The sequence below is a fragment of the Giraffa tippelskirchi genome, chromosome 9, assembly GCF_054371585.1.
Source record: "Giraffa tippelskirchi isolate mGirTip1 chromosome 9, T2T-mGirTip1v1.2.pri, whole genome shotgun sequence".
Classification (NCBI taxonomy): Eukaryota; Metazoa; Chordata; class Mammalia; order Artiodactyla; family Giraffidae; genus Giraffa; species Giraffa tippelskirchi.
The window spans coordinates 6,790,241-6,809,233 of NC_137283.1; the positions used below are offsets into that span (position 1 = coordinate 6,790,241).

The following is an 18,993-nucleotide window of genomic DNA, read 5'->3' on the forward strand; positions in this document are numbered from 1 at the left end:
GAGCCTGGTGGGCTACAGTCCACGGGTATCAAAGAATCAGGCATGACTGAGCAACTAAATAACAACCAAATGGTTTGTGTAAGTCTGTAGATACATTAAAACACTGAAATGCACACTTTAAAGGCGCAATACAGCTGTTAAGAAAGAAAAGCTCCAGGAAGTACCTGACTTTTTGGCAGATGGTGGTAAACCGCTGCTCCCACCTCCAGCCCCACCTCCAGGGCTACCAGCACCAACACCAGGACCTCCTGGGGAACCAGTCTTTTTACTCAGCAAACTGTTAAAGAAATTTGCCAGGACACCTTCACTTGTAGCTCCAGCTATTTAAAAAAAAAAAAAAAAAAAGGATAAAAAACATACTCAAAGCATTCAACTTTTCTGTAAATTATTATAGTAATGATACACAGAAAATGAATCACACACAGAAAATGTTCCAAATCCAAGCCAAGGCTAATCTTTTTAGGCTGGGTAACTTCTCTAATCTACTCATATATAAAACAAAATATGAGTAAGTGTTAAGACTGTAAGATAATTATTAAAAACTTAGAGTGTTATTTTTTCTTTACATTTATTTCTTCATTGCTGAAAGAGGGTAGAGTGTTATTTTTAAAAGGCCAAAAGCATTTAAAACAGATGCTACTTGTGAATATATATGCCTTTTGAAAGGGGTTCCTCAAAAATAAAAATAGTAGCTTCAAGTATTACACAAAGCTGTCCAATCTGATATGAAAACCAGTAAAAGCCCTAAGAGATTAATGGACAAAGGAGGGCAATAAACAATTCACAGAAGAAAAATACAAACAGGAAGGAAATACTAGGGGCGGTGGGAGCTCTTATTAGTTAATATTTAGAGAATGCTGATTAGGTTTAGGCAACTTGCAAGGCTCCATGTCGATGACAGGTAAACTGAACAACTGAGAAACATCAGGAAAGGGCATAAAAAGACACGAAGTCTCACCTACTAATTCCACGTACGGCAATTACTCCTACAGAAATAACTATAATGCATACAGTTTTTTTCTGCTTTGTTAACTGCAAATAACCCATTTCAGGTAAAACATGAATTTCTCCAATGACCTACACCTATAGGAGTGTGATTAAATAGCACACAAAGCTTTTATAAAGTGTACACCATAGAGAGTATGTTAAGACTACACTGTAAAATGGTACAGTCTGCTTCACTCTGAGTTTCCATCTATAGATACACAAAGACAAGACGCTACTGCATAAAAAAGAAAACACCTAAGGCAAGAGGTGGGATGACACCAGGTAGATTTCTGTTGTGAAATACATTGTGTTGTTTCCTCTTAAAAAGAGAGAAATGTACCTTTCATGTTTGGATCGATTTTTTTTGACCCAGCAGGGATGGGTGACACGCTAGCAACATTGGATGACACAGATCTGTTTGGTGTTCGAGGGGAGCCTCCTGGGACTCTTGGTGAGGCGTCCTAAGTAAAAAGGTGAAAGCCTTATTTATAAAACCCTGAAAGTTCAACTTCACAAAAGTTATCATATAAACAACTCCTTTACAACTGCCCCCCATCTCTTCTACTGGTCCCTTTTTGCCGCAAGCCCTGGACAAAAGTGTTTAGCAATCGTGTCCTCATTATTAGAACACCAGGGACCTCTCACATTTTAGCATACTAATTTTCCCTTCAATGGAAAAAGGGGAACACATAGAATAATGAAGTGTGGTTATCAAGAGAAGCGTGGGAATCAGATCCGGACTCCAATCTGGACTTGCATCCTATCCCATTAACTGTATAATCTCAGGCAAGCCATGATGTCCTAAAAGGCCTCCATTTCCCCACCTGCAAAATGGGGATAAGGACAGGACTTCCCTCATCCGGCTGTTGTGAGGATTTATAAAATAACATACAAAAATGGCTCAGCCTAGTAATGCATACAGGACAAATGGTACAAAATAGACCTTTATGATTTCAATATTCTAAAAGGGAATGAAAGTTTGTCTTTTAAAATCTCACAAATTCCAGGGGAATTCTTAGTTCAACTTTATATCCAAGTACACCCATAAGAGACAGATACACAATTAAAGAAATGGAAGGACTAAAACAATATGCACTGCATTTTAATAATTTAGTCAAGATCTGTAATACTGACCACAGGCCTTCCAGCTGCAGTTGGTGGTTGCTTTGCTAAAAGGGACTGAAAAACACACAAAAATTCTAGGTTAGACATTCAGCCATGTTCTACTGTTTAATGTGTACAAGAACAGTCTAACCATTAACCATACTAAGTCTGTTTCTAATGTAATTTCATACCTGTAGCTTCATAAGAAACACTTGGTCATCTTCTGCCATAATTTCCTTCTCATGCACAAACTGAAATGAGCAATGCAGAAATGAGCAAGTCATTATGCTACAGTCATTCATAACTCACTCTCTAGATTAGAATAATCTTTTGAAAACACAAAGAATATGAATATTACCTGTATCACGTATACATGGGTGGACTGCCCTCCCCAGGGCCCTTCAGCAGAGCTGTCCAATACCGATCTGCACTAATATGAATGTCCTGTATCTGTGCTGTCCAACATGTTATGTTAGCCTGTGGCTACTGAGGAGCTGCAATAATGGCTAATGTGACTGAGGAACTGAATTTTTCATTTAGTTGTACTTAATTTATCCTGAAGAGCCATATGGAACTAGTTGCTACTGCACTGGACAGTACAATCTAAGAGCCACACGCATATAAAATCTTATAAGGTTTATACACGCGTATAAAATCTGCGTAACTCAGTGGTCAAGAATCCTCCTATAATGCAGGAGACGCAGGTTCAATCCCTGGGTCAGAAAGACACCTGGACAACGGAATGGCAACCCACTCCAGTATTCCTTCCGGAGAGTCTCATGGACAGAGGAGTCTGGTGAGCTATACAGTCCATGGGGTTGCAAAGAGTCAGACAAAACTTGCTGACTAAACAACAACAAAAACAACAGTTAGGTGTTTTAAAAGGGCCAATAATACCCCAGTTGAGAGAAGAGCAACTTGCTCCTGGTTTCCTGAAATAAAAATATAATGTCTCTTCTATCTGCTGAATAATTAGGGAAAAAAATAAAAGGAGCTGCCAATGTCTCCTGCTCCTCCTCCTGTTTCTGTACAAGGCAGGCCATCGTCTTATTTTCCGCCCAGCAGCCAGGGCGATCCTTTGGAAAGGTTTACGGCAGACTGTATCACATCTCCACGCCAACTTGCCTGCCTATCCCTTTCCATCCCACTGAGCATGAAATCCAGAGTCCTGCCTGCAGCCTAATGATGAGGCCCCGCAAGATCCTAACTCTGCCTTTCTTTCCTACTGCTCTGGCCCTCCCGGGGGCTCTCTTCCAGCCTCCCCAGCCGCCTTACACACTCCTGTGCACGTTCTCTTCCCTGTGCCTTCCTATCCTCCCGTCTCATCAGAGATCTGCCTTCCCCGTTCCCAGGACTATACCCTCCCACCCCATCTGCTCACCCCTCCCTCACTTGGCTTCACTTCTAGAGCTCAGGTCACCACTCGAGTGAAGGCATTTACACTGATTCACTACCTCATCATGGTCCTATTTGGCACCTAATGCCTAAACAGCAGCTCACTAAGTATTTGCGGAATGAATAAAAAACAATTTGAAGCACAATTTCGCTGGTAAAAGAGAGAATGGGAAAACAAAATTGTTTTTGAAGTGTGCATTTCTTTCAGTAGACATCCAAACCGAATAACGCACCAGTTTTCATTTGGTGCTACTTTTCTTATTTCTAACTGCTTTGTAAATGTTTGGATTTTTAATTAAGAACCTTATTACATGCTGAATCAACATTACTTTTTCCTGAAGTATGTTCAAATTAAAAGTCAGTGAGAACTTACTAAATGCGAATACTCATCTTTATACAGCTTTTCAGAAGTGTCTATACTATCTAACCATAAAACATCATCCTTAGCAAAAACACCATCCTAGCGAAATCAAGACATACGAAAGAAGAGTATCATCTGGAATCAGATTTAAAAATCTTAAGAATTTCTTGACATGCAACAATACAGAATAAAATGGAACCTGGCAGCCCCTGGATCTGCTGTGGGCTCGTATGAACAACTAATGACCACGAAGAAGATGCAAGATCTGTCTCAAGAGACAAAGGCTAAAACAATTATTCTACCAAGGTGTTCTTGGCTTTTGATTGAGACCCAGGTTGTAAAGTTCACAACTTGATAGAAATGAAACCCCTTACCTTTCTACCTACAATCTTAAAACTATGGACTTCCCTCTCAGTTTAAAAGGCTATTAAGACTATACACTAAAATTTACCTTTCGGACAGGTGGTTTAGTTATGATGTCTTCAAAATTATCTTCTGCTTTTAATGTTTGAAAGTTTTCATGTAATATTCCTATTTTCTTATCATTATCCCACCCTGCTGGACTAGAAAGAAACACAGATGATAAATTCTCAACCATTTATACAGTCATTCTTTCATTCAATCCATGATCAGATTAAGGCAAACATTTTTTATGAAGTTAAATTTGACCAATTATGGAAAATTCATCTATTACAATACCCAAAGTTTACTAATTTCTACTTAAACTTATCAATTTTCCTGATTTTAGAACTGACATTGCAGGTTTTTTATTTGCGAGGAAGTAATAATTAGTGTTACCTCCCAATTTATTCAGATAACTTTTCAAAGCATATCTAGGTTATACATTGGGTCCTTTATGTACCATAACCGATTAAAGAATAGATATACTGACTGATACATGCACCCAATAGACAGGTTAGCTGTAATAGCAGCCTTTCAAAAAAGCTCAGGCCAGCAGTAAATCTAAAAGGCAATGATAATAGATCAAAGCATGTTATAAATAAAATAATCGAGGAACAGATTCTCACCAACTCATCATGGGAAAGTTTACTGGTCTCACTTCAAAACCGAAAATGATGATCCAGTGTCAAACTGCAGCAACAGTGCATGACAGAACAATACACTGAGGAGCACAGCAGGACTGCGCTGTGGTCCAGTGGTTAAGACTGGGCACTTCCAATGCAAGAGCCAAGGGCTTGACCCTTGGTCAGGGAACTAAGATCCCATGTGCCGCATGGCACAGCCAAAAAATTTAAAAAAAAAAAAGGCATACTTACATAAATACTGCATCTTTTTCCACAACAACAGCAGGAATCTTATAAGGAAATCCATAGAGTTTCTGGACGATGTATTTATCTACTAAATCTATATTTTTATTTTCTTTTACTGACGTGTAAATAAGTGCTGCACCATCTGAATAATACCCGTTAAAGAAATTTTTGGACAAACTCCATGAAGAGGTACTGAAGAGGTACTGTAAAATTCTGTGTTCTCAGCTTAACATTTACACATATTAGTTTCAAAAAATAATTTCCACGGATATAATTACATGGTAATCAAGAATTTCAAAACCATAAAGTATTTCACATAGGTTAAATTCAAATAAAACAGTCTCTATATAATTGATTTAACTCAGGAGGGCAAACATCTTGTTAGCCAAGAAAGTAAAGGTAATTAACTGAGTCCACTACTACCTCTGTATTTACAGCACATGAAAACAAGATTTGTTTCTGCTTTTTACCTTCCTAAACTTCATGAAGGAGGGATATTATTTATCAAAACAACTGTCTTGCCTTTTCAACAAAGGTAGTTGGCACTAGCATCTCTTATAGCTTTTACTAGTCTCAGGAATCAGGACTTTGTGGAGAAAGCTCAGGAGAGCCACTGAACAGAAAAGATGAACCATCAAGAACCATCAAGAAGCTTTCAGGAACAATCCATGGCAACTGTGACCAAAATGTGATATAACACACGCCTACGTGAAGACGCAGCAATTAACGCAGATTCTAACTCTGACCTTTATCCAAATGACTTGGTAGATCAAAAGATCAAGAGAGGCCTGTAGAAAAAGGGGCCTTGTAACTACTGATAGATGATGTGGTGGGAGCGGCAAACACAAATTCTGACCACTGCTTAGGGTGATCTGCTAGCACTTGATGCTGGATCCCAAGAGAAATGGTGACTCAGGCCAAGAGGAAATGATGAGACTGGTCTAACCTCTGAACTAGGATATTCATCTTTTCTAGGACACGAACCAAAGCTTGAGAACCTTAAAGTAGTATTGCTAAATATACTTAACTTGTCATAATACTTAATTTGGTAGAAACAAACTTCATAATCTTAAGTAAAAGCTTAACTGTGTGAACTTGTCAACGATCTTTCTCACAGTAAGAACCAATTTATGATAATTTGGAAGATTTATACAGCTGGAAAATTTGCATTACAATGAAAATTTTTTTTTAATTTTAAAGGAAACATGATTTTGAATTGTTGCCCTCACTCCCTGATGGTTCAGACAGTAAAGCGTCTGCCTGCAATGCAGGAGACCCAGGTTCAATCCTTGGGTCGGGAAGATGCTCTAGAGAAGCCAATGGCAACCCACTCCAGTATTACTGCCTGGAAAATCCCATGGATGGAGGAGCCTGGCAGGTCATAGTCCTTGGGGTTGCAAAGAGTCAGACACAACTAAGCAACTTCACTTTCACTTCAGTCCACTCACTCTCTCTCTCACACACACACACACACACACACACACACACACACACACCTCACTCTCCTGAAGTGATTTGTTTTGTAATCTTTTAAAATCAACGGGCTTTACTACAGGTCTGTAATTATTTTAGTGGACAGTCTTCCTCCTGATTACATCTCTCTATATACATTTTCAAGTGTAGTTTTAAATAACCATTTAAAGAGACTTGTTCTCAAATTTTCTAATCTGCAAAGATAACAAAAAAGGCCATAAACACCTAACTGCAATTACTCCTCCTCTTTGTTTTCTTTGGCAGACGAACGCCCTTTAATGCAACCCAACTGACCACCATGTGACATGAGAAGAGAAAGGGCAGCAGAGGACAAAGCACTGGAGGAAAAGGGGGAGGGGACGCCCAGGGCCAAGCGAGCTCATTCACGATTCAGCCAGGCTTTCTGCAAGGGGGCTTTAACGTCAACGTCCACTGATGACGATGAACACCTTCGCACACACTGAACGCGTATCCCTCACTTACTCTTCCTGTCTACTCCTAATACCTATCCTTTGGTCACCTTTCAGACCCACACGCTTTGGTTCGGGAATGCAACTGCAAAACATCTGAGCCAGGAGGGGCGGGTGAGAACACTACTCCTTCGGTGCTCTCAAGCCATTTGAAGTTTTCAACAGGAAACTGTAAAAGCATTCACTCACTGATTCCTTTTGTCCTTTGCTTAGCTGTAAATGTTATTCATTGGTTCATCTAATCCTTGCAACCTAGACTACACGAGATTCCTGTGATTGGTTTTCTAACCTTGTGATCAACATTATCCAGAAAGCTTTTTCAGAATTTAGCACAGATTTCTCCAGCCTTCCTTTTGAATGTTCCAATTCAGTTAAGTCTTAGATGGGCACAGCCAGATTTAAAAACCATTTACAACCATTGCGTGAGACTATGCAATGGAGATGAATGCATACTCTGGAGACGATTAACATACTAAACACACTAAAAATAAGAACACACAAACCCAAACACTGATCTTGCCCTACCACCCACCCCTCAAGTGATGAACACCAGTTTTAAATGAGAACATGTACAATGCTAACTTGTTAGAATTTTCTGCATAAGTCTGAGAATTATTTTTCTTAATCATAGTACTTTAAACACATCAAATCAAAGTTACGTATTTCAGTACTTGCTTTTGTATCTCAAAATACCAAGATATAAATGACTTGGGAGTTAAAATGAAATTTCTGACCAGAAGTAGGAAGAGAAAAGTTTATGGAATTTCTAAGTTCATCACTTTACTCCTCTACTTAAATAAACAAACAGCTTACAAATATTGCACCAACCAATGTATTAAAAGGATACACTGTAAACAAAACTTCCGGATATGTGACTGAATAAAATCAAAATGCTCATCTCTGTAGTCATGTTCTTTCTCCAACACACTAATGGCATCACACTAATGAGTTAAAATAATTTTAAAAAGAACAATATTAACTTTAAATAATAATATAGTGATTTAAACTCAATTTTGGGTGAGAGAATATCACAAAACTACAATTCTGATATGGTGACTGATCAGTAGGACCTAGAGTATCAATTACTCCTAAATGTCTAGAGACTTTTAGTCTTGAGACTAATTAATACTTTTATTACCTAAAGAAGTACTGACTTCTATGATATACTGATCTCTTGGTGATGAGAACACCGAAGAGCAAGTTTTGGTACAGAAAGAAAGAATAACACGACAAGCTTATAAAAGGTGGTTACACTAGTTAACTCAATGACTTACATCCTAGAACAAGTTTTCTAAAACACTCTGTATATCCAGGGAGTCTGTACCACACACATTTCCCCTTTGTTCCTCTGATTATCTGACAACTCTAAATTGGCCTTCATTATTTTACTGGTGCTTTTATTCACTCTCACTTCAATTTTATCAACAGCAGAAAAGGGGAATTACAGGGTATTTCTGAAATGTCACCAGCATAATCAATGAAACAACTCTGATTTCTACTTGCAACAAAAAAATGTTAGGAAAAAAACTAAAGCATGTTCCAAACATCATGATATCCAAGTAACATCACCAAAACTTCTGAATTGGAAGCTTATGAAATCTAAAAATAAACAAGTATTAATTTGGGGTCCAATCTGTCATTTTTTTGTCATGCATATATATATCATAGAACTGTTTCCTTTATAAACAGCATATAAGATGTGGCATATTTGTCCATTCTATAGAACTGAGAGCATTTCAAATTATTAAAGATACATATAATTACTATAATGACACTTGGCAAAGCATGATAGTTTACTAAAGATATTTTTAACTGAACTATGAGGATATGGCAAGTAACAGTCTGAATCTCAATTTCCAGGGTCTTTAAAATGAGTTGAGTAACCCATCTAATCTGAGACACACATTCTCCCACACCCACACATTTTAAAAGCTCTTAAACTCAAGTAGAACTGATGGTGCCTTAGATTCTATGAAATACTATAGATGATCTCTTCAGGCTTGAAAATTTTATTAATCTATGACTCATCTGATACTGATTCAGGTCCCTTTTACACTTAACATTTTTTTCATTAGAAAATAAGAGCTTTTATGAGGCAATCTGCAGTGTAAAAACAGGAAAATATCTGCCGATAAACAGCTGTTTGCCAAACAAAATCAAAACAAACCACACACGAAAGGATTCTACTGGGAGAGCTACAGCACAGATTTACAGAGAAGGTACAAGTAACACTTCTAACTACACCAGAGTCACCATCTGAAAAGCAGGCAACAAATTTTGACTTAATTATTTTAAATTGTACCCCTATTCCTTTGTTATTGACAGTTTTTGCAGTGTTTAAAGTAAAACTTAAACTATATTTAAAAATGTATCATTTTTATTCCAAAGATGAATTCCATACCCTCTTTCAATTATATGCACACATTTCACGTTACTTTTTGATAATAATTTTAGATAGCAAAAGCATTTATATGTTCTGTCATTTTCTTAACTAGTCCGTAGCTTACTAAAGACACACTACCTAAGACCAAATAGGGAGAAGATGAAGTATAAATTATTTTTTAAAGGAAATCTGATTTTATTATAAAGTGTATATATACAGTGACAGAATGAAATTAATAGAATTTTTATAATAGCAACCCTACCAGAATCTCTTTAATAAAAGGCTTTTGATAGATGCATATCAATTTCACATAATGAGCACTAATAGGTTTTTAAAATCAAGTTCATTTTACATACATCATCTCCTAATATATCAAGATATCAGCATATATAACTCAATGCAGGAAAATATTATACAAACTTGATAATCATCTTACCTGCAATTCTTTCTAGTAAACTGACTATACAATTTGAAGTCTAATCATACTTAGGAAAATGAAATTCGATCACAATACAACATCTGAAGTAACACTTTCTTTCAAAGAAAACTACGATTAAGATCATAAAGTGAACATGTGACTAGCATTCAACATTTTAAACTATTATTTCTAGTCTAGAAGTTACCTAGAAAAACTAATGCGCCAACTCCAAAAGGAGCCTAGAAGATGAACCGTTGTTCATCCCAGTTAACATCAGCAGCAGAGTCGACAGGAAGCAGACTAACCTTTGTGCAGACTACCAGGACTGGAACACCCAGGTTCTGCGTAAGCGTGTCCGCACCCAGAGGTAAGAGCACACTGTCATCTTTGTCTTCCTGTGACGTGGTGTTTCTTCTCTGAGGGGAAGCTGGGAAATCTTCTCCTGGTTCTACATACTCTTGAAAATCTCTAACCACTGAAAATCAAAGTAAGGCAATTTAATACACGGTTTAGAAATAGCTTCTCATTTCAGTAGGTAGCTTTTCCGCCATAATCTCGACACATATTTTTTACTAGAGTTCGTACTTGGTCTTGTAAGAAACAAAAAGGGTTTGAGAAATCTGCTGCAAAGACAGTACATCAACACCGGACCCACATTAATTATCAGGAGGCAGAATAAACACTGGCTCCCAAGAGTGGGGTTCAATGCAGGCCTGGGTCATCCGTGCAAATTACTGTGGGCGAGTCACACCTGAGGTTCGTCTGGCTTCCTCTCTCCTTCACAAAGGGCACTTGGCAGGATAAAAGAAAAGACAAATGTGTGCTGGCGGGGGGCCCACAATTTAAAAGATGGTTCCAGGTGACTTTCTAACATTAACTTCCTCTCTCTAAACCTTTTATTCAGGTCTTTTTAACTAGGTGCAATCTTGAGCCATATTTACTCTATCACTCCCGTAAGAACTAATGAGGTATTACCAAAACTGATAATTTTTTAGAACTCATCTGCAAAACTATCAAAACCTTCACTTAAAAAAAAAGCTACTGTGAATATACCAAGGGCCTTAACAAAGTATGCTTTGATTTAGTAATTCCTCTTCAAAGAATTCTTAAGGAACCAATGATAGATACACACAGGGATTTCCACATGACTGATTTTCATGTTTAAAGGCAAAATGACAGCACAGGATAATAAGTGTATGAGGGAATATTACACAGAGTCACAAAGGAGGAAAACTCTCAACTGACATGAGGCCAAGGAAGCGGGTATCTTGAACGGTTGAGCATGGTTGCTGCAGGAACACAGGGGCATGTGTACACCTTTGTGCCTCCGTGCTCAGTCGCGTCAGTCATGCCCGACTCTGTGCAACCCCAGGGACTGTAGCCTCACAGGTTCCTCTGTCCATGGGGATTCTCCAAGGCAAGAATACCGGAGCGGGTTACCATGCCCTCCTCCAGGGGATCCTCCTGACCCAGGGATCGAACCTGTGGCGTCTCCTGCATCTTCTGCATCACAGGTTAATTCTTTACTGCTGAGCTACCCAGGAAGCCCACGTACACCTTTAGTTCAGTTCAGTTCAGTTCAGTCGCTCAGTCGTGTCCGACTCTCTGCGACCCCATGAATTGCAACACGCCAGGCCTCTCTGTCCATCACCAACACCCGGAGTCTACCCAAACCCATGTTCATCGAGTCGGTGATGCCATCCAACCATCTCATCCTCTGTCGTCCCCTTCTCCTCCCGCCCCCAATCCTACCCAGCATTAGGGTCTTTTCCAATGAGTCACCCTTCGCATGAGGTGGCCAAAGTATTGGAGCTTCAGCTTCAACATCAGACCTTCCAATGAACACCCAGGATTGATCTCTTTTAGGATGGATTGATTGGATCTCCTTGCAGTCCAAGGGACTCTCAAGAGTCTTCTCCAACACCACAGTTCAAAAGCATCAATTCTGCGGCGCTCAGCTTTCTTCACCGTCCAACTCTCACATCCATACATGACCACTGGAAAAACCATAGCCTCGACTAGACGGACTTTTGTTGGCAAAGTAATGTCTCTGCTTTTAAACATGCTATCTAGGTTGGCCATAACCTTCCTTCCAAGGAGTAAGCGTCTTTTAATTTCATGGCTGCAGTCACCATCAGCAGTGATTCTGGAGCCCAAAAAAGTAAAGTCTGACAGACTGTGGTCCACTGGAGAAGGGCATGGCAAACCACTTCAGTAGTCTTGCCTTGAGAACCCCATGAACAGTATGAAAAGGCAAAAGGATAGGACACTGAAAGATGAACTCCCCAGGTCAGTAGGTGCCCAATATGCTAATGGAGATCAGTGGAGAAATAACTCCAGAAAGAATGATGGGATGGAGCCAAAGCAAAAAAAACGTACACCTTTACTGCCCTTCAAATTAGAGGCTGAAGCCTAACAGTGGTTCTCAAGTTTGAGCACGCACCAGAAGTTTCTCACTCAGCAGTCTACAGTAGGGCCTGAGAATATGTATTTCTAACCAACTCCCAGCTGTACTGTTGCTGGTCGTGGGCCCACAGACTGAGAACCACCTTACGGCAGAAGCTTAGAGAGGCAGGAGAAAGCCCCATAGGCAATGGCCAGCAAGAACAGAAAGATACAGATTAAAAGCAGTTAGATATCTTTTTCAATGATTTAGGATATACATTCTGTTAAGTTTTTACTGTTTCCATGCATATAAATTCCAGTAAGCTGTCAAATTTCCCCTAAAAGTTATCAGCTAACGACAGCAAAGAACAGCAGCATATCGTCTGCACGTTTCCTTACACGAAGCACAGCACCAACACAGGAAGGGCTCTCAGTGAGACAAACGATTGTGACAACTGGCTTACAACGCGTCAGAAACGACCCATGTTATTTTCATAATTTCCATGAAAATTTCCAACTTACATGGTCACATAAAAAATACATTATGCACTTCATAAACCATAAAACCAGCTTAACATCTTTATACTACAGTGTTAACATCCTTACGGACATACTTCATTCTGACAAGGTTAGTAAGATTGTCCCACTTCTCAAGAAACTAAACTACTGAAGATGAGCAGCTGTAGACAGATTCAGAGTATTTTACCCTGAAACGCTGCTCTCCAAGTGAGCACACACGGCCTTTTGGCAAAGAAGAAAGGGCATCTCTTCAGAAGAGTCTGCCATTATGTATATGTTTCCAGTGTAAAACTATATTAAAACCTGGCACGTCATCCAAATTGAATTTCAAAGGCAGTACTCACATTATGTTTCCTTCATTAAACCTTTTTCAAACTCAAAAATTCCTAACAATTATGAAAGTCAACTAGGAAATTGTGTCTTTGAAATCTGTATTGTCTAGACTACTCACACTTTTGTTCCATTTCTTTCATTTCTTCAGGAGGAATTTTCAATTTGTCAATATGTTCTCTAACAACACTTGCCCATTTCTGTAAAGAATCCAAAGCAGTCCAAGGCTTTGACATGTCAACAACCAGCATAACTAGCGTGTCCTTCAGAGAAACGGCATCCAGTGAAAATTTAAGGAGGCCTTTGTGATATGGGTCTCCATCCAAGATCCACACGTTACATCTCGTTTGATCTACAAAAGACAAAGAAGGTTACCAAGGCAACAAGATAAAGTCATTTCATCATCCAACTCACAATACTACTTGGTATTTTAGGGCAGCTCCACAGGAGAGGTTTCCTTTGGCAAGGTTCAACTACTTAGGTGACATCTACCAAGTCAGTTAATTCCTAATGAATACTCAAGAAAATGATTTAACTGCCAACACAGAAAATGGGCATCCATTACTTCATATTTCTCAATCCCAAACCCCAGACTGGATTGCTCGTTTCTATTCTTACCATCAGAAGACAGAGCCATGCATATTCAAGATATTATATACAAAACTGAGAAAGTGATCTCCAGAAGACAAAAATGGCTCATCAGATGAAAAGAGCTGGGAAGGAGATGACATTTTCTCGTCAAAAATGAGAAGATGGTAAAACGAGGGCAAAATATTCACAGAATACTCTTATTTCACTAAACAGGGGAGAAAAGCAACTGAAAAACTGAGATTCTTCAAGGTCACCGAGAAAGCTGAAGTTCACACACCAATACCTTAAGATGTTTAAAAATACCACCATATGAATCCCAATCCCAAACCAATAAAAGTATGCCCTAAACTAATTTAGGCATGAGATAGCACGAATCTTGGTTAAAAAAAATAACACTAAGAAAAGGCAAAGACTAATATTCATACAGACAGCAGCACAACTTGAAGGAAGGACATCAGGAAAATTAATTCAAGTAAACGACACTCACCGTCCCTGTCTTCATCATGAACATTTAAGTACAAATATTCCAATCCTCTTCCTTTCTTGTACTCCTCTATTCCCTGAATTTTTCTTATTAAGCTTGTTTTTCCAGCTCCATCTTCACCTGTAAAAAGGACAGATCTTTAGAATTATAATATGGACTACCTAAGGATGCTTTCTGGTGTGCTGAGTGAGAAACCCAATTGGAACTAGCTTCAACCAAAAGGGTAATTTGCCCGAAGATAACTAGGTAACTGTACAGGTGAAGATGCAGACTTCACCTCCATGATTCTCTCTCCATTATCTCCACTCCTCTGGTTAAGCCTCTATTTCTTCTATTACGATTGATCTCCTCTTTTAAGAAGCTCAACTCTTACACCATCCTCATCCAATCTACAAGGAATAAAAGACTCTGTCAGCTTTCGGTCTGAAGATGCTCAGGTAAAGACTTTTAGTTGGTCCAGCTGGCATCACGTGCACACACCCAAGGGCCACTCGTGAAGGAAGAGTAACAGATAAAAACTGACCAGGGCAGGGACCTGTGACTGGTCTCACCCAAATCATGAAGCCGTAAGAAATAAGTAGCAAAGGAGAGGGGTAACTTGGGGATACTGAGTTGAGCAAGAACAAGGGTAGAATGAATGTAGAATAAACAAAAACTGTAGGCTTAAAAAATATTAATAGCAAGAAATCACGTGACTTAAACCTGGCACAAATTTCAGAAGCTTAAAACTAGGCCAGCTATTTGATGGTTTGCTGGGAGGTTTTTTAAAAAAGTTTTTTTTTAATATTGTGATTTTAAATACTACACGTTACTATTTCATGGACTTAATTTGTTACTGGCATATCATGTTAATAAAAGCGAATTTCTTGGATCTAAGGACTTATTTCTACAGATTCATGAGTTCTCTGAGAATTTCAAAATTATTTTCAATTTTCATGTTAAGCATTTAAGAAATTATATATATCCTGGCTCTTCCAACTATCTTTAGATGTCAAAGCTGTCAAGAAACTGCAGTACCCACCTGCGCACTGGTGTTCATCATCCTGCTGGAGCCAAGCTAAGACCAAGCGATGCAGACAGAACAGAGGAGAGTGGCCACAGGGGCAAAAGCCAAACTCGCAAGAAAGTGTCCCAGGGAAGTCAATGCTGTTTTCAACTGCACTGGTCCTACTGGTTTTAAGCCATTTCCCTACACTTCATAGCAGTAAGTGTAGCCTTTGCTATTGCTGTTCAGTCCCTTCAGTCATGTCTGACTCTTTGGGACCCCATGGACTGTAGCCCGCCAGGCTCCTCTGTCCATAGGATTTTTCAGGCAAGAATAATGGGGTGGGTTGCCATTTCCCACTCCAGGGCATCTTCCCAAAACAGGAACTGAACCTGTGTCTTCTGCATTGCAAGTGGATTCTCTACTGATGAGCCACCCGGGAAGCCAGTACTTAAACAGATGCTTGGGAAAAAACCTGTGTTTAAACAGATGTGTGGAAGAAAACTATTTTCAGGAGAGCAGTAAGTGTAGCCTTAACTAAGCAATAAAGAACTTGCCATTAAAAAGAGTCCTTATTTTTCAGTACTATTTTGGCAGTGAACTATTAAAACGATGCACCAAGGGAATTTCCTGGTAGTCCAGTGTTTAGGACTCAAGTCCTTCCCCTCCTGAAGCTGGGTTCAATCCCTGGTCAGGGAACTAAGATCCCACAAGCCACGTGGTGTGCCCAAAGCAATAAAGAGTCCATCAAAATAGCATACCGGGTTGAAAACAGTAATAACTATGATAATTACATGCATTCCACAATGATCACACTTAAAACAGAAATCATACATTCAACCAGTGAAAATGAGAACACAGACTTCAGTTTACTATTAAACTTAATTTAAGCAAAACATCATTTGTTACAGTGATTACTAATTTGAATGTTATTAGTTTTACAGTTTTTATGGCATTTACTTTATAATGTTTTTTTTTTTTATTTTGGTTGCATCGTGCAGCATGTGGGATTTATCCGATCAGGGATCAAACCCACACCCTCTGCACTGAAAGTGTAGAGTCTTAACCACTGGACCACCAGGGAAGTCTCTACATAATTTGCTTTTGTAGTTCAAGAACTATAAAACAAAATTTAAGAATTTATATCTAGTCAACTAAGTGGACACGAGTAACAGATATAAAACAGTCTAAATCATAGTGAGATCTAGGAAAACTTGCTTTTAAAGAGGGTCCTTGGCAAGATCAGAGGATTTTTTAAGGCAGTGAGACTATTCTATGTGGTACTATAATTGTAGACACAAGTCATCATGTACTATATTTTCAAAGTACATAATTAGTCAGGTAAAACTTCACTTAATATAACCCAGGATTTATCTTAACCTCTTTAATTTCCATTTTAGATGTTAGAAAGTAAAAGAATATGTTTAGAAGGGTTAAAAAACTTGAGTCAGTTTCAACTGTTTTTAAACATTTCAAATATATATTTTATATATAAACATTTCTGAATAACATCAGTTAGAAACAATCACTGGCAATCTGGTCATCTGTGGTGAGATGATGAGTGATTCCTTAAGGTGTAAGTTTTTGTCTCCCTTTTAGTTTATCTAAGTCTAACTTTAAAGGCTTGTAAATAGTATCAGGGCAGAACTCCAAATTCATGATATTGTTAGGTAGTTAGAACAGGAAAATGGAGTCCAAAATGGCGGTGGCTAAAAGACAAAGAAAGGAAAAGCCCAAGAAAACAGAACGAAAGAAAATCCGAGGACCACAGTGAGAACCTCAGGTGAAACAAACAGCCCTCCTGGCTAGCCCATTTTACATAGGGCAGGCTCAGGGGGAGAAGGAAACAAAATTTTTTATATGTTTTTATGAGGAGCCAAAACTGAGCCCCTCTCTTCTTCTGGGTCAGCCCACCTCACGCCTCAAGGATGTATTTCCCTTTGCACCAAACAAAACTGAGCTGTAACCGAGCTGTGGCACTGGTCTGCCATTTCAAATTTTTGATGCAGTGAAACAGAACCGAGGAAATTACACAATCCCCCGACATATCAACAATATTATCAATTGTGGGATTTTCCCTAGCAGTCTAGTGGTTAAGAGGAGGGTGAAGATACCAAGAATCGACTCAGCGGAAAAGACCCCAATGTTGGGAAAGATTGAAAGCAAAAGGAGAAGGGGGTGGAAGAGGAGGAGATGGCTGGATGGCATCACCAACTCAACAGACAGGACTTTGAGCAAACTCTGGGACGTAGAGGAGGACAGAGGAGCTTGGCATGCTGCAGTCCATGGGGTTGCAAAGAGTCAGACATGACCTAGCAACTGAATAGCAACAACTAGTGGTTAAGACTTCGCACTTCCGATACAGGAGACGCAGGTTCGATCCCCGGTCAGGGTACTAAGTTCCACATGCCATGCGGAGAAGTCAAATAAATGAATTAAAAATACACACACACACACACACACACACATATATACACACTGTCAATCATAAGGACATATGCTTACTATTCTTACATTCCTGCAGCCATCACTATAGCCTGGCTGTTTCCTTTTTCTAAGGTCTGTATACAAGTGGAAGGGTGCTCCCTCACTTTCATGAGATCCGAGTTTGTTTACCATCATTCACTTCAGTGGATTAATGGTTCTCAAAAATGCATCAGACTCACCTGGGGAGGCTTGTTAAAACACACTGCTGGGCCTCACCTCCTGGCTTCCTGGTTCAGTAAGTCTGGGGTGGGGCCCACACATCTGCATTTCTAACAAGTTCCCAGTGCTGCTGATGCTACTGGTCCAAGGACCACCACACTTTGAGAACCGCTGCACAGACATTTACTACACTAAGCCAAGCACTAGGAATACAAAGGTCCACAGGTCAAAGCTGCTGTCCTACAAGCTCATAAACTGGAGAGGGAAAAACAAACAGAAGATAATTTCAAGATACTGTCATTAGGACTACACCAGAGATGGGCAACAACCTGGAAGCCAGCCTGAAGGAAGACTCTGGTTTTGCCTGGAAGTCAAAAAGGATTTTGAAGAGAAGGGAATATTTCAGTCAAAACTTGCAGTGTTCCTGAACCATACTGAGTTACTCATTCCAAGAAGCAGGAAAACACATTCAGAGCCTGGAGGCGAAGTGTCCTTCTAGAAAAGGCAGATAATTTGAATGCAAGAAATGTAGGCTGTGAGGAAGAGAGGGGCCAGAAAGTGAGCACAGAGAGGGAATGCCAGATTATGAAGGGCATCCTACGCCAGTCTGAGATAGACGTTATCCTGAAGAGTCACTGGTGGTATTTAGGCATTTTAGAAAGACTGCTATCGCAGAAGTGTGGAAGGGTGACTGAAAAGGTAAGTTTGAGAGTAAGGAGACTAGACACTGGAAGTCCCCTACATACAAACCTCCACGTGGCAAACTTTCAAAAATGTGAGTGTGCAATCCATCAACATCAGGCATGAGTGAAACTGCAGTTTGCTCTGTTCTCCTATCGCTAACATCCTTCAGCTCTACCATCTCCCACCTCCTCTCCCTCCTCCAGTCAGTAACTCTTATTTCCTCTTCACTAAGTGCCAGACCCTGCATGCCAGCTGGTGCACTGCAGTACTGTACAAGTGAAGTGAAGTCGCTCAGTCATGTCCAACTCTTTGCGACCCCATGGACTGTAGCCCACCAGGCTCCTCCATCCATGGGATTCTCCAGGCAAGAATACTGGAGTGGGTTGCCATTTCCTTCTCCAGGAGATCTTCCCGACCCAGGGATTGAACCCAGGTCTCCCACATTGGAGGCAGTACAGGGGTACTGTACAAGGTGACAAGTATTAGTCGCTCAGTCGTGTCCAACTC

General features: G+C 39.6%; 1 protein-coding gene across 6 annotated transcripts in view; it reads right to left on the reverse strand.

Annotated features, from left to right (window-relative positions):
- Positions 1 to 18,993, reverse strand: part of DYNC1LI1 (dynein cytoplasmic 1 light intermediate chain 1) — a 50,358-nt gene that overhangs the window by 3,304 nt on the left and 28,061 nt on the right. The window contains exons 3-12 of one of the 6 annotated variants that reach the window (XR_014064570.1): positions 14,175 to 14,291; positions 13,218 to 13,448; positions 10,168 to 10,337; positions 7,909 to 8,002; positions 5,125 to 5,260; positions 4,299 to 4,410; positions 2,283 to 2,342; positions 2,118 to 2,166; positions 1,328 to 1,448; positions 165 to 320 (exon numbers count right to left, since the gene is read on the reverse strand). Coding sequence is in view for 5 of the 6 variants with exons in the window: in XM_081527087.1 (XP_081383213.1) it covers positions 165 to 320; positions 1,328 to 1,448; positions 2,122 to 2,166; positions 2,283 to 2,342; positions 4,299 to 4,410; positions 5,125 to 5,260; positions 7,909 to 8,002; positions 10,168 to 10,337; positions 13,218 to 13,448; positions 14,175 to 14,291 (1,242 nt within the window). In the remaining variant the exon portion in view is untranslated. The remainder of the gene's footprint in view (positions 1 to 164; positions 321 to 1,327; positions 1,449 to 2,117; positions 2,167 to 2,282; positions 2,343 to 4,298; positions 4,411 to 5,124; positions 5,261 to 7,908; positions 8,003 to 10,167; positions 10,338 to 13,217; positions 13,449 to 14,174; positions 14,292 to 18,993) is intronic. The other 5 variants (XM_081527088.1, XM_081527087.1, XM_081527090.1 and 2 more) reach the window with 5 other exon arrangements.